General features: G+C 37.3%; 1 protein-coding gene across 7 annotated transcripts in view; it reads right to left on the bottom strand.

Annotated features, from left to right (window-relative positions):
• Positions 1-813: 813 nt before the first annotated feature.
• Positions 814-16,799, bottom strand: part of GHR (growth hormone receptor) — a 129,119-nt gene continuing 113,133 nt past the window's right edge. For 5 of the 7 annotated variants that reach the window (XM_074569537.1, XM_074569534.1, XM_074569536.1 and 2 more), the window contains 7 exons: positions 15,882-16,011; positions 13,908-14,068; positions 12,708-12,886; positions 8,886-9,057; positions 6,641-6,731; positions 3,905-3,974; positions 814-3,646 (listed from right to left, as the gene is read on the bottom strand). In XM_074569537.1, the coding sequence (XP_074425638.1) occupies positions 2,693-3,646; positions 3,905-3,974; positions 6,641-6,731; positions 8,886-9,057; positions 12,708-12,886; positions 13,908-14,068; positions 15,882-16,011 (1,757 nt within the window). In that variant the 3' untranslated portion in view covers positions 814-2,692. The remainder of the gene's footprint in view (positions 3,647-3,904; positions 3,975-6,640; positions 6,732-8,885; positions 9,058-12,707; positions 12,887-13,907; positions 14,069-15,881; positions 16,012-16,799) is intronic. The other 2 variants (XM_074569541.1, XM_074569540.1) reach the window with 1 other exon arrangement.

Genomic DNA, 16,799 nt, shown 5'->3' with positions numbered 1-16,799 from the left:
GTGTAAACCATAAGAGAACACCAATGCCACTCTCTGGCTTTCCTTGTCCAATGGTTCAGCTAAGGTGAAATTCGCATCAAGATCAAGACGCCTTAATTAGCAAATATATTAAGCTTTTAGATAAGACAGAATCTACACAAGACCCATGCTGCTCTGGACCAGCACCTGGAAGCCTGATTACATACCTTAAATGGCACTGGATGACTATGTAGAGGAACTGAATCTCACCCTGATTCCCTTGGGAGGAAAGGGCTTACCCTTGTCTAGTCAGATTCCTCCAACAGCTCCCTCCCTACCTCTAGAGAGAGAAGAGAAGCAGTTTTATATTACCACGTTACACACTGGGAGATGTTCAAGATATGTCATTTTCCACAGAGACAGAAATTGGACATTTCAGAGTTCATATACTGAACATATATTAGGCTTTAAGTGTCACTACAAGTAACTATTGAGGTTTGCCAGAATATCTGATTTGTGGATTCAACTGTAGGTGTAAACCTTGAACTAGTGCAGCTTATTTATTTGCAACCACAGGCTGTTCCAGCCAAAGGTAAACAGGTCTGCTAAATTAGCAACACAACAAATGTCTTGGCCAGTTCTAGGTACAGCATGTCCTATCTCCATCTATAAATTTAGGTCCATGCTTCTATTTTTAACTACATACATATCAATCAGTGAAAACACCGATCCCATTAGGCACTGCTTCTATTCTAAAGAAAGCTGCATTCTACTTTATTCAATGAGAAATACTTGATTTCTCCTAATACAATCTCTGTTTTCCATAAAAAAATTAATTATCTGCAATAAAACACATTGTGTCAGGACAGACCAAAGACAATACATTTATTGAACTTTGAGAAAAACAAACAAAACACTGACATAAGGGAAGTTAAACAGAAACTGAAAGACACATCTTCTGACCAGCGTATAATGGCTTGTGTGACCAGTAAAGTACCAAAATGACATTCTGAGTTTGATTGAGGTATTTAACTATTTTTGGCAATAGAAACAGAGTAAGAAACTTCTTCCAAACACACACATAGGCATTGCTTGCATTAGTGTCTATCATCTATGAAATTTTATATGAAACTAAATAATGTAGCTGTTAGAAAAATATAGCAGCAAATTAGCAGAATATCTAATGCACATTTACCATAAAGTACGTGCTAAACTTAAAAATCCCACCCAATAGTTGGGCCCAGTCCTGTAGCCCTTGGTCACAAGGAGAGCATCAGTGAGTTCAGTGGGAGACAGCATGAGCAAGACCTGCATTTGACCTGCATTCGCTGTACTTCGTACACCTCAGTTCAGGTCAGAGAAAAGAAATAAACATCCCCATTTGCTTTCTAAGAAGAACCCTACTAAGATGAAAACATGGCCTAGGAAGGTAACTTCTGAAGCAATAATAGTTCATTGCAGAGCTCCGTCATGTTCTTAATATACATAGGAACAAAGAGAGTTTTCCCACTGAGTTTCAGTTTTCTCTCCGTCCCTTCTGAAAGTCTGCCTAACGCGGTCAGAGGAGATGCTGTTAGGCTGCAAAAACAAAAAACACTTTTGAACAATACCATATTCAATTCCCGTGTTCTGCTGAAGTCTTTTAATTCTGTCATATCTTTAAAAATGAACTGCTGGCTAACTCCTGAAGTCCTTATTTTGCTTTTTTAATCAAGGCTTTCTGTGGCGCAAACTAGTAAATGTAGTGATACCTTTGGCTGTAGGAGGGCTTCAGAAGTTGGTCAAATGTAAAGAGACTATGCTGCTAAGTCACCAGAGCTTATTCATGTGTTCTCAAAAATTTTCAGTGAAAGTATAGTTGCACATTGTTTAACACTGTGGTCAACAAAATTTTGCTTATAAAAAAGTGTATTATTAGCATTAACCACAATCTGATGAAGAATAGAATAATTTGCCCAAATGTTTTGTATATTTTAAAGTTTTCTACAAAACTTTAAATTGAATGTATATTTTTATATTAGGTACCATAAGAAAGTAATAGAATCAGTTACTTTAAGTTCCTACAATATTGCAAAATTTTTCTACAGGTTTCTTTGGAAGTATAAAATGGCTCTGTAAAAATCTATTTTTTCTTTTTTGCTGCGAACAAAACTTTTATAAAACAGAAAACTCCTTTTTAAGATTGCAGCAAATGTATTCCTTAGATGGGTCATCATAATTGAACTACAGTGTGTAGTGTAATAGAAAAAGTTTATGTTTGTATGACTAAAATATTAAAATATATTTTATTAATTCATATAAATCAAAATAGATGTGTTTTTATTCAAGCTACTTTTGGTTTTTTCACCTATATGTTCAGTTCCAAATTATTGATATAAAGATCTCTGCCAACAGCATGGTTTTTACTAAATTCTTAGACTTTAAACCACCTGATTTTTAGCTTTATCAAAATGCATGATTTACTGTACATTAAACAGTAATTTCAATGTTTCATATCACAAAAATCAACACCCACAAGAACAAGACAGTCACTGCTAGTAAAAGTCTCAAGACAAATTCATAGATAATATTTACAGAACACAATAGGAATATTTTGATGAATATTTCATGTTGCAACATGTCAGATAAAATTATAAGAACCACAAGAAACTTTTAGACTTCATTTTGCTTTCAGCGTACAAGCCCAAGCTGACTCTCTGCTGTGAAATACTGCACACACCTAGTCAAAGAAGAGCTACGGCATGATTTTGTTCAGCTGGTCTGTGCTCACGTAGCCACAAGACATGTTGAATTCCTTTTCTGGCATGGGCAGCGCCGTTGCATTGAGCACCAGGCCTTGTGGAGAGTGAACGATGTGAATAGACGTATAGTCTGGAACAGGCATCTCTGAGCTTGGGGTTTCTGCTGTTGAAGCTCCAAGGTTGACACCGGTAGTGGTAAGGCTCTCTGTGGTGAAGTAAGCGTCCTCGTTACAGCTTTGCTCCTGGACACGTGGCTCATCCTCTTCGTGGGAAGTCACAGCAATACATTTTTTCACATCTGTCTCACAGAAGTAGGCGTTGTCCATGGTGAAGTTTTGTTCCGTGCAGCCTTCACACTGTGCTCTCCCCACCTTGGATTTCTGCCCTGGTGAAAGTACAACACTGCCTGCCGGAGTAATATCACTCACTTGTGCATAAAAGTCAGTATTTGTCAACGAATTCTGGTTACTTAGCTGGGTATGGACCGATGGACTAGCTGAGTCTGCAAAAGGTGGCCACAGCTGTCTATTTTCGGACTGAGTACTCCTGTGTGGCAGTTGGACGTCTGTGTCAGCAAGGCTTGGAAGTGACTCATCTTTATCTTTTCTATCAAGGCACAAGAGATCCTCTTCTTTTTCAGTTACCTTTCTGAACTGATCAATATCAGAGATGGCATCACACGTGTCACTTGCACTGAAGTCTGTCTCTGGAATATCTGGTTCACAACAACTGGCCCGTCCAGAATCATCATCCTTTGCTCCCAAGCAACTGTGTGATTTCAGATGATCTTCACTGAGGAGCCTGTCGGTATCTGAGACTCTGTTCTTTTCATCAGGGTCTTCTATGTCCAACTCAATAAACTCAACCCACAAGTCATCATTGTATAGCTGTGTCTTGTAGTTGTCATGGCTGGCTAAGATGGAGTTCACTTCATCTAGCTTTCCTTTCTATAAAGCAAGAAAAAATGAATGTTATAAAGGAAATAATAAAACTGCTTGTGTTTTTTATGATGTTAACTTAAGGAAAGGTAACTGTAGCTGATGTAATAATTGAAGGGTTTTTAAAATTATTTTATGAAAACTAATTCTGTGGCAATTCCCCTCATGTCATAATTTTTTCCTACAAAATTCTTCTGCCTGCAACAGCAGTTGTCACCTGCTACTACTACGGTGACTCCCACTGCAGATTTTAGAGCACAACATTACCTTCAAGAGATCTGGGTCAATCCCTTTAATCTTTGGAACTGGCACAGGAGGAAAAATCAGCATTTTTAACCTGGAAAAAAAGAAGAGATGGCTTTTAATTGACAGTGGTCCATTTTGAGGAAGTTAGAAAGAAGAGAGCCTTACATTGCATTTATACTTCATTACTTCAAAATGGAAATGTTTGAAGATTCAATTTCAAATAGTCCTAAGGAAAAAAAAAGTTTTCTGCAGCCTTCCTTGTTGAAATCCCATTTATGTTATGTTATTTATTGATAATTTAATGCTCTACAGAAAGAGAGTAAATTCCTAGAGCTCTGTCAATAGCTTCCCTTTATACATAATTTTCAAAGGAACCTGATACAAGCCTCTGTGTGCAGAGTGACTTTTCAAAATATTTTTTTTTCAGGGACATACTAGTCTTGCATAAACCCAAAAAATTTAAATAAGGGAATAGAAAAAGGAAGTTGGTGCAAAGAGCGAATTACTTTAGAAGTAATAAATAAAACAGAAACAAAACTGCAAAAATTCAGGCTAGTATTTTGCCATCTCTATGACACTTCTGTTTTCTGAATTATTAACGTGACAAGTAATATATAATAAAGACAAGGTTCTACCCTTGTAGAGGAAGGAACTTGCTTATGGTACATATAGTGGAAATACATATTAGTCTAATCCTTCATAATGTGATTTTCTAATTCTTTGAGGGGACAAAAAAGAAAAAAAAGGAGGATGATTTCCCATTAATCCAACAATAGCAGTTCATGCCTATCTCCTTCATTTTACCTCCCTGCTTCTTTTGCAAAAGACAAACTGTTGTTCCCAAAAGGAAAATTCAGTATTCTCTTTATACCGGGTTACTTTCCTATTTTAGAAAGTAAGCTGTGGGAATGGTAGATCTAGATCCAAATCCAAATATTAGTTTTGCTGCATTGTTAGTGACCTTGGTGAGGTCCAGAGAGGAACAGAGGAGTCTTAAGGAGTGCTAGAGAGAAATTTAGGCACCTTCTGCTTAACTATGGAAGGCCTAAATTCCCCATCTGTTTTTGGTTTTGGCAGAGCCTCAAAGTTGTGCCCAGCAAGCCTCAATGAGCGCCAGAAATCCAGTAATTTTCCACCTAATCCCTGGCGGGGATGTGGTAGCTTTGCACTGTCTGGGCTCTCAAGGGTACCAGTTTAAGACTTGCACTTACAGTTGAATCCACAAATCAGGGATTCTGACAGGACTGGGCACTGCTTCTAACAAAGCACAGGATTTTGCCACTTGCTGGCTGTAGAAATCATTCAGGAGGGAGAACTACGCTCTGCTCCTTTCTTAGCTTTGCATAATTCAAGCCTGCATCTCTCAACTCTAAAATATGGCCGAACCCTATGGCATCTGTCCTAGGGAGCCTTGTTCAGACCTTGTGAGATCATAATTGAGGAAAATATGAATGGGTATCTTTTCAGATGCAGGAGGAAGCTGAGCCTGGATATTCTGCATTATGGGAAATACACGCAGCCTCCTCCTCTGCAGAAGACATTGCCAGTCATACCGCCACATGCACCAGTCTGAAGGAAAGGGTGCAGGCCCACAGGTCCAGAAAAAAATTTCCAGATGAAAGGTCCTCGGTGGAGAAAAGCCTCCTACAGCAGTTCTGATTAGCATGGAAGGTATTAATGAGCTGTGATCCGAGACATGCTTCAGCCCTCAGGATCTTCAGTGACCAAGCCCCTCCTTGCTCACCGTGCTGATCTTAGAGAGCTCCTGGTCCCACGAGTGAGTTGTTCTCGCCCCATTCTGACACATGTAGCTTTCGTCAGGCATTGTATCAGGAGCCTCGCTCTTAACTCTGGGACTGGGATGCTACTGCAGGGAGTGGCTTCCTGAAATTAAGCTCTGCCAAAGCATAGTGCTGCTTGCCCAAATTATTTTTTCAGAGCTGCTCCAACTGCACCATATTGTTTTCATTTCAATGACTCGTCCTTACGCTGGTATGTGCAAAACACCTCAGTGTTCATTTTTGAAGTGTATCCACAAGACCACTGACAACACGCATGTGTGCACTGGAGCTGGACCATGGTGTTGCTCCATAGTCTAGGACAGTACTGGTGTGACATCCAAGCTCAATTATTCTGCCAAAACCTATCCCTGAACACACATATTAGGGGATGAATTCACTTTGAGACCATTTTGTCATTTTTACATATGTGTCATTGTTTCATTTTTATAAATGACACAAATTTATAATTTTTATAAATGACACAATCCTGTGCTTTATTTTATTTTATTCCTGTTATTTATAGGAGCTGCAGTCTATCCACAGAGACCAAATACTGCCCTATGACTCAAGACCTTTCCCTTGGCTTGATGAAGAAATAGTCAGAGATTAGTGAAATAGCCTAAGAACAAAAACAAATACACAGACATATGCTTGTGTGAAATTTCTGAACAGCACGTGGGTAAAAATAGTATTTCAAAATTTGAATGTACTAAAAAACAATCCTCTTCAAAGCCTAAGTAAATTAACTTTGTAGGTAGAATAAAATGTTCTGCAATCCAAAGGGAAGAGTAGCTGTCAACATAATCGGATTCCCACTGCTGAAGGCCCAGTACATACAGATGCCAGCGTCCATATAGCTTATGAGAATGGACAACAATCCTCAAAATAGTTTCTAGTCCCCCAGATTTGAAACAATTGAAGCACCCTATTTTTTAAGATACAAGTACATTAAATCTGACAAATAAAACCTCTCTACCTTGGCTGTTTAGACAGCAGGATTAAGATCACTGTTACGGCCAGCCCACATGCTCCGAAGATAACAACTAAGAACCATGGAAACTCAATTTCTGAAACAACAGAACAAAAACATGTTAGCAGGAATCTGTATCTCTGTTGCAACTTTAATTTCAACCTTCTCTTCCACTGCTTGAGGATTCCAAAGTAGTAAAAAACTGATAAGAGAATTTTTGGTTACTTAAATGGGAAAGTTCTCTGTCAAGCAGAAATAAAAATACCCTTTTGGTCTCAATAGTTTCCATACTACGTTTGTGAGTCAACTGACACTCCTTGCAAAAACAGACTGAGTTTTTAAGTATGAACGAGTTCTTAGTACGGACAATATATGTGGAAAACCAGCTATGGAGAACATTCTGCCTGCTTGGAACATGCTATCAGTAGTCCTGACAGCATATACTGCCGCAGACCGTGTTACTGCTTGTTCGCCCAAGCTGAAGAGAACATTATTAACAGCATACTAAATCATAGGCAAACTATTCTTCTGTCACAGAAACTAAAAGACAGTGGTGTCAAAAAGCACACTACTCCTCTTTCTAAAGGATGAACATTAATTATATTGTGAAACATCATCTGAAAAAAAAACACCTCACTTTTATTTACCTTGCAGGTGGCTACAAAGAATTTACGTCATTGAGAAATGCAGTTTGGTAGGAATGAAGAACAATGCTGATAAATGAAATGTTTTATCTTTTAAATACTGGCGGTTACATTATACTTAAGCTGAAACTGTAGAATACAAAGTATAAGGAAATTTATTTTGGCTGTTGTCTTAGATTTTTCTCATTTGTTCCCGATTTTAAGGTTTCCACACAAACTTCACTCATGACTTATTTTTTGGGCCAAGGAATACTGGTCAGAAAGCTTTAGAATTCTATACATGAACATAAACATATGTCCTTTTGGAGGAAAAAATAAAATAAAATTCAGATACCAAATAAAATAAAATTCAGGTACCAGTTTTAGCCCTGTGCTTCTAGCTTAGATTTTGACTGGGCATGTTTTCAGGCATGAATAAAGCCCTATCTGGATATGTCTGTATTATACAGATCCCTATTTAATGGAGAACCAGTAACTCCTTGCCACATCAGTGATTCCTGTGAATGTCCAGCTGCTTCAAAAAGTTAGAATCTTGCATTTGAATTCAACTACTTTAAATTTTTAATACACAGAAAATTTGAATTTTAATTCTGTGTTGCTAAATGTGATATACAAAACAAGCAAGAATAAATTCTCAGTCAAATCAGATCACTGCTGCTGTGTGAAATGTATGGATATGGATCAACTTGCAGAATCTGGATTGTAGTGACTGAAGAAAATTGTGCTTGTAGGATGGCCTTATATTGTCATAGTATTTTAGTTTTGTTTACGTGAAAACCTTGACAACTCAATGCAGCTGGCGTTAATAAAATAATGCCACATATCCAGAACATTATCTGTTTATATAAATTAGGAATGAAAACTAGTAATATGAAGAGTTAAAAAGGGGAATCTAGCAAGATTTTGAAGAATAAGAGTTATGGGTGGTTTTATTTAACACCTTCACTAACACCCTGAGAAATGAAGTGAAGCAGCTAATTAAAATAATTTTCTGAAGAGCTCATATTTTGAAGAGTTAATTTAGTAGCTCAGACCTGAGCATGCTTTAGGAAAAGGCACTGTGTCATTCTTTTAATAAAATGTGGTGCTCAATGGCTGTTTCTTTTTCTGTCTTTAATAGCACTTGAAAAAAAAAAGTGTAAGACAGAAGCAAGAATCAGAAAAAACACTCACTGTCCTTGATAGTATTGGGCAGATCAGAAAAGCACATCATTCTGATAACAAACTTAGCCAGCAGTATAACACTTCAATAGAAGTGATAATTGTTCTCTTCACTACCCGAGTGCTCGTTTTAGATGATGAAGTACGAGATTTAAATGTATTTTGAGCACTATAAGATGTGCAACAACAGTTAGTATTTCTGATTCTTAAAGCTATATATATTTTTGGTCTCTGATGAGTTGTGAAACAGTCTTCCTGAGTTTACTTCTGAACTTGTATATGGAACTTGTACATTTTCAGTCTCACCAAATGATTTTCATGTAGTAGGCTGAAATCTATTCAAGCATACAATGTCAAAGATGAGGAGAAAAAAAAACCCAACACCACCGAAAAGTCAAGAAGACAGCATGGTTATAAAACCACTTTGCTACACTTTGCTTATTTACCTTCAGCACAATGAACGAACTCAATGCCTGCTTGAGAAAAAGATACATAAAGGATTTCACTGAACTCCCCAAATTTTTCAGAGGTACGTTGTCTTGATCGGACTCGTATCTCATAATCTCTTCCCATCTTCAGAGAGTACAGTGGAACCATTGTTGAGAGCCTGGGTTCTAACTGTAAAGACAAAAGGACTGTGATTTATTTGTTTGAGGTGTACTGGCAATTTTACACTGCTTCTTGATTTTAGAAATAAATATTTGAAGGCATTTTTGCTACTTGGAACTGTAAGGACACTACAAGAAGAGTACAGAGAAAATTCACGCCATTTACTTTCAGCTTACTAGCCATTAGGCTTTGTTGTGATTTAGGGACCAAATGTGGAGAATCCAAGCTCTCTGTAAATACAGTCAGTGAAAAAAGGCAGCTGCCCTCAGTTACATGCTGTAAGTAGGTGGTGTGAACATCTCCCACTGATCTTACAAAGCTGTTAATCCATTTTACTGTTATAACACAACATTACTGACTTCACAATGCCAAAAACCCTGTTAAAATAACATGTGAGTCTTAAAAGTAGTGCAACCTCCACTACAGAATTAATTTTAAGAAGAAAAGTGATTTAAAGGCCTTCTAACCAGATGTATTGCCTCTTACAAATGTATTTATTTGGGGAACACTGCATAGCTCCCAAAATCTTCAAGTATATATGAAATGTGATTATGGAGACTCTGTGAGAGCTGGCATCAGATTGTCAGTCTTGAGACTTCTATATTAAGTATTAACTGCAACATACTGCCACATATCAAACTATGTAGGAAGTCACATTAGAGATCTTAATATGTGAAATCACTCTCTTCTGTTACTCCTCTAAGAATATGTACTTCAGCTCCAACAGCCCAACAAAAGTATATAAAAATAAGGAAAACGTGCTTAAAATCATAGAATCATAGAAAACAAATCCATATGGCAGATGTTATATTCTACTTCAGAATCAAGGATGATACTGGCAAAACTTATCATGGTCTAAGAATTAAAACACCTAGAAATCAGCAGCCATTGGGGATTTGAAGAAAGCTTCAACAATACAATCATGGTAGCTGCATAATGTAAACTTGAGACACATTCTGTTGGTAGCTAGGATCTGCAGAGTTCTCTGATCCCTGGTGGCTCCAGACCCAAGTGCTCTGAGAACCAGCCAGTCAGATAGTGGAGGAGGCAGTGATCCCTGCCAGACTGCTTTTCTCTGATAGTGGTTGAGCACAAGATCGTGGAGAACCATTGCTCCATACCACAAAGGTTTTTAACTTATGAAGACTATCCAGTTGGAAAGCGTTGGGAAGGGAATACAATATACACTAGTCCAGGTTACTTATTTTGTGCTATGAAGCCACAAAGAAATAGTACACTAAAGTTTTACAGGTTCTTTTTTGTTTGATTGGTTGGTGGTTTTTTTGGCTGGTTTGTTTGTTTTTTTCCTGAGACAATTAGTGGAGATTCTTAGGGATGCTGGACCACGCAAGATTTTATGTAACCCAAATAATGGTGGGACTTGGAAAGAGCAGTTACGCAGGCTAAATTAAAGCCCTGAAAATTACGAGGTAAAATTACCGGAGCTGTGCACCTGAAATTCCAACTTTTTTCAGACTGTGAGCCAGATTACATTTGGCTCTGTCTCGTGAAGACCCGCTATATGAAGGTGGGGATTTTACTGGTTTTAGGAAGCTGATCAGAAAATAATTTTGATCCTCTTATCACTATATTTTATTGTTATAATATTTTGCTAACTAGTAAGTTAGTCCTCTTCCAATAATGTTATTTATTTTCAATTAGTAAATGGACTGAAAAAAATGAATGATATACATGTAAAATCAAACAGGTTCATCCCAAAACATCCAAAAAAATTACAAACAAGTCTCAGTAAGGGAGAGACTTAGTACAATTTAAGTACTATAAATTATTTTTTGTATCAGTTATATGTACAAAGCACTACGGTATATTTAAACATTGCAAGATTATTCTTTGTGTAAAAAAGCTAGTAATAACAGTGTAACTAGACATTTATCTCTTATATGTAGAAAGCACTATGGTATATTTAAGCATTCAAAGATTATCCTTTGTGTAAAAAACTAGTAATAACAGTATAACTATATATTTATCTATTTACTGCTTCAACACTCATTACAGATGATATTTGTAGCAAGGAATGCAAAGAGTGAAATCGTTGCTCCAATTTGGAGTTTTGCTATTGTCTTAGGCCAGAAGAAGATTTTTTTCAGAAATTTCTGTTTTGTGCTCTGATAGTGTCTCAGGGAATTATGCCATGTTTGTGCTTTTAAGCTGAAAGGTACAATAACGTACAATATATACAGCTGCAGTACAACATAATCTATAGTACTGTTTTTCTTGAGGCAAGTATAGTATTCAGCAATTCCTTATCTGTTTTCTGAAAGAAGAAACACTGATCTTCAAACCTTTGCTCTCCTGAGAACAAGGCATGCTGGAATTATTGATGATACTGCATCAAGAACAAAGCTTTATTAGGGTATTTATACAATTGATACCTAAAGGCTTATAAAAAATAAAAAATGTGCATTTTTAAAGAAGTATCTATATTGCCACCTGCTTTTGTAAATACTCTGCAGATTTTCAAGTTCTTAAGGAGTATTGATTTACTGCCTAAACTTAACTCATTTTGTAGGCTGTACAGTAAGTATAGCTTAAACCAGTATAGAGAGAAATTCAGACAAGTATTAGGAAACAGTTATTAGACATTATAGGCCTGTTTGGCTGTAGAGTTACTAATAAGGAGTAGGATAAACAAAAAATGCTAACATTGAGAAAGATAAGAGGTGAGGAGGGGTCCAAGGTCTTTCACAGATAAAGGCAAGGAAACCAGTTTGACTATGTTTCAATTGGTAAATTTGCCTTTTATAGATTAAGACAAATTCATAACAGTATTATCTGCTTGCCTTCTGTCCGTTAACTCAGTTCGTATTAGTAAGAAAGCAAAGGAAGGGTTCTGCCTTGAAATGAGGTTCATATTGCATTGAACCGGTACTCAGGAAGAGTTCTCCGTATGCAAATACACCACGACACACTGGCACTTAGCCTGTGCATTCAGGTAAAGTGGGTACAATTTCTTCCCCATAACAGGAAATGTAACTGCATGGGAAGTTAACCGATTTTCAAAAAGAAAACGTAAAAGATTTGGGGTATATATATTTTTTATTTCCATGGACTGTCCATATAGTCACAAATTTCCCATTGCTGTCTGTCTGGTGTGAAATCTGTATGTCTTATCTATGTTGCATTATTTTTATTCGCTTATTGTATCAAATTTTAAATTATAAATTGAAGCTTTTCATTCTTTTTTTAATCTATTGAAATGATAATTATAAATATTAGAACTTTACAGGTACCCTGAAGAATCTGTTTGACATGGTGGTGTTTTCCAAGAAGAATATTCCTGTTCCAACTACTAAAAATACCACGCACTGTTTCAAATAGCTGAGGTTTAGGAAAAAAAATAGAGAAACATTTTATTCTTGAAAAAAATTGTATATATCTTACTATTGCTATACTTCCCAATCTAACACAGGGATTCCAGGGTTTGTCATTATTATCTTGTGTGCCAACTATCTTGACACATAAAGTTACAAGGTTTGCTAGAAAACTTCAGAAGAATATGGGTATATTGTTTAAGACTTAAGGTATCATCTAATTAGCAATTACAAACCTGTTGCTTTTCATAGTAGTACAAAAGTGTTAGGGACAGAACAAGCCTGCACTGTACTGTGATTATTGTATAATAAATATTTGCTTCATACCTCCTTCCATTTTGTCTCATTAACTTCTTTGTACTGCAATTCATACTCCAGAGTAATCCATCCCTTCTGAACATCTGCTGTTGGTGGCGGATCCCATCTTACTTGAATATCCCCATGGATCCCAGTCTGACTAATATTTAGCAGAGTCCAGTTAAGGTGGACGGGGGGATCAGGTAGTACTGTTTAAACAGAGTATTTAGAATAAAACATCCAGTTTTCAATGTGAAATGATCATTGTTACTACACACTGTTAAATGATTTCAGGACTAAAAAAGCATATTAACCACATATTTGCTGATTAAAATCCAAACCCATGAGTCAATGACAAAGTCATTACAAGTTCGGTAACTAGAAGGCACCCTGCCATTGGCAGTAGACATGCTCTGCATAAATCTCACCTGAGTGACTAATAAAGAAGACTAAGAATGTATTACCTATTACATTTCCCAATAGCGCTTATAAAACACCGAGACATAAAAAATTCTCCACCAAAATTTAGAGTTCTCACTAGAAATAAACACAGTAAACGGAGAAACACAGAAACGTAAATTAAATATTTTGTACTGATACAGAAGTACATTGAAAAAATATTGTATCTGAAAAATTAATCTAGTTTTGTTCAGATGAATAAAAGAGAGCAGTGGGTATTCTAGTCACTTGCAGGAATAAATTAATTGCATATACATACACCACCACTCAGAACAAGCAATAATATCTGCAGTCACAGTTTGTATTGCAATAAATATAAATTCTAGCTTGGAAACGCTAAACATCCTGATTCTGTAATTAGTGTTGATTCAAGAACAAAAAACTGTTTGGTTCCAGAACTTTGCAGAATCAAGATTTTAACGCCATCTTTGCTGACACTGAACACGGCTATGTAGCATCCATTAGAAGGGGCTCAGAGTGGCAGCAGAGGCAAACTCATCTGCACATATTTGAGAGACCACCGGTATTCAGAAAGCGAAATCATGTATTTGCTTTTATCCTTTCAGCTTTCTTCCAATCTGGGCAATATTTTCTGGTTGGATCACATTACGTATGTTACAAAACAAAATTCCTTCCTATATATCATATTTTTTAGAAACTAACCTTTCCGAGAGGGAAAATTTAAATACAATATGAGCAATATAAAAGCTTACAGCATCACACCTATTGTGATATAAAAATGTAGAGGTAAAATGCATAATAGAAGCATACCTATTTCATCAACGCTGAAACATTTTTCATCAAATACTTCGTCTTTATTGGCAAGCTTAACACAATACGGTATCCAAATAGAGGTGTAGGACGTGTTGAAATAACAGCTATTTTCTCCTGCAGTGATATAATCAGGGCATTCTTTCCAGTCTTCGTCATTCCTAGAATGACAACAAAAATGTCAATATACATAAGAGAGAGATTTATAGATCTTAGAAAGTACAAATTATAGATGTTACCAGACACACTGTTGAAAAGGTATAACTTTTATAGAAGTGAGAAAAACACGTCAATATTGATCGTGATTTATCATGGAATCATAGAATGGTTTATGTTGGAAGGGACCATCTAGTTCCAACCCCCCCGCCACGGGCAGGAACACCTCCCACTAGACCAGGTTCATTTTTGTTCAAAAATTCATTAGCGTTCTTTGTAAACAAAAGAATTGCAGCAGGAAGTATCACATTCATTCCATCTCTTTAAAAAGACAAACCAGCAGAGTTATAAAGAGCAGCATGAACTGTCAGGCTGAGAAATGCTGCTACTTGTGTAGGGTCATTTTCACACAGCCAGAGTGAAACTACTCAGTAGGTTCAAAACAAAAAAAGTCTTCAGTTGAAGCAAAAGGGGAATGGCCAAATTGTTAGAAACAGTCTGCAGGAAAAGTGACAGACATTTATTCAGTATTTCTGAAGTCACTTCAGAAAAATAAATCTTGTAGTGAGCAGATTTTCTGCTGCTGTTCTTTATCTTGATACTATCTCTCAGCCCAAATATAGACCAAACAGGGATCTTTTCAAAAATTACAGTTTTGGTTTGTTAAAAATATACCATAAATACCTTTTTTTACTAGGACCCACTCAGGCTGTACAGAAGGAGGATTAAGCTAAATCAATTATGCTAAATGCAGCCTTCACTACTGGAGTGGGTGCTTAAGAAGCAAAAAGGCAGATGCTACATAAACTGAGTATGAAGCATTTCTGCCACTATGCTTAGCTGATGAGACCAAACACTTTTCTGAAGGAAAAGCTGTAACTCTGCCAGAGTCAGGACTTGACAAAGGTGTATGTGGTTACATACTATTGCTTGTGTTAAGTAGGAGACTGGGTTAGACGAGAGAGTTGCCACTGACAACCGTCAGCTCAATACCGAAATAGTGGTTTTAACTTGGATCCTTTTATTTATTTCTGAGACGTCTTGGAAGAGTAAGAAAGCCAGCCTTGCCATTAGGCTCCAGTTTGCTAAGCAAATGCACCATCATCAGTAGAAAAGTCTGTGGATCAAAAAGGTTGCAACCCAGTACATCAGACGGAACAGAAACTCACATCCTCCTACTCCTGTGAACAAAAGGCCTGTTTTCCTTAATAGCCATTACTGCTAAGGTCATGTCCTCCTTCAGGCTAACGATTGTACCAACCTGAAAATTACAAAAGCTTAAGTGGAATGTGAATCAGAATTGAACAGGGCTCAATGAAACCTAATCCCCAGTCTCAGAGCAGCTTTTCCTGGACCTGCACATTCAGACTTTAATCTAGCAACTGATCAACGGGAGCTTTATAAAACTTCAATAAAAATTTGAGGGGGGCTTGTATCCAAACTCCACATCTGTGCTCAGTTATAAGAAATCTCACAGTTGCAAGTTAGGCTGATAAGGAATAAGCTGAAGTTCCCTATTAAAAACTCCCATCCCAAGCCATACAGGGTTCAGTTTTGGATTCTACAACCTGGACATAAATTTAATAAGAATGTGTTCTTAATTACCTGCCAAGTAATGCTTGTCGCTTAATGCTTACCGCTTAATAATTAACAAAAAAAATTGACATTAGAAACATGCACTTAAACCACAGTTTTATGCCCTTAAAAACAGTATGGCTTATACCATAGCAAAAAATTAACAGCAACAAGCTAACAGGCATAGCAAAATATATGACTTCTTCTCTTTTCCTCTTTCTTTTGTTCTTTCCATTTTATTACCTTTTCATGTACAACAGTTGTATTGTTCCTGGAGCAGTGAAGTTATAAAAATTTCCGTCAGTCCAATAACACGAAAATGTCTCCAGTTCGGGTGATCTGCACTTGCTGATTTGTGGCCCCTGTAAAAGGTCTGTCAGGAAAAATGGCAGGGGGTAGAAGGAGACACATTAAACAAATCCATAAGCCAGACTAACACGCTGTTAACATAAAACTCAGCATTTTTAATGAATAATTAACTTTTCCTCCAATTCCTTATGAACAATGAGGCAAGATGTAAATTCTTCTTATGTGCATATATGTAGATGACTATACTTGTAGGAAGGCAAATTTAAAAGCTGGGTCAAACTCTCTTTTGTGCAGTGTAGAAGTGTTAGTATCACAGCCTGACACACAGCGTGGGGATCTGCCAACCCTATAGCTGTAGTTCAAAAGAAAAGAATAGAATAAAGAGTTGCAGTTGGAAGGGACCTACAACAATAATCTAGTCCCACTGCCTGACCACTTCAGGGCTGACCAAAAGTGAAAACGTTATTAAGGGCATTGCCCAAATGTCTCTTAAACACTGACAGCCTTGGGGCACTGACCACCTCTCTAGGAAGCCTGTTCCAGCATGTGACCACCCTCTCGGTAAAGAAATGCTTCCTGACGTCCAGTCTAAACCTCCCCTGGTGCAGTTTGAACCCATTCCCATGCATCCTGCCACTGATCCCAGGAAGAAGAGCTCAGCGCTCCCTCTCCACATCCCCTCCTCAGGAAGCTGTGGAGAGCAATGAGGTCACTCTCAGCCTCCTTTTCTCCAAACTAGACAAGCCCAAAGTCCTCAGCTGCTCCGCACAGGACATTCCTTCCAGCCCTCTCACCACCTCTGTTGCCCTCCTCTGGATGTATTCAAGTCCCTTCACATCCTTCTTAAATGGT

Source organism: Larus michahellis, chromosome Z (assembly GCF_964199755.1).
Source record: "Larus michahellis chromosome Z, bLarMic1.1, whole genome shotgun sequence".
NCBI lineage: Eukaryota > Metazoa > Chordata > Aves > Charadriiformes > Laridae > Larus > Larus michahellis.
The sequence above is the reverse complement of the archived record's forward strand: the minus strand, read 5'-3'. Positions and strand labels throughout refer to the sequence as shown.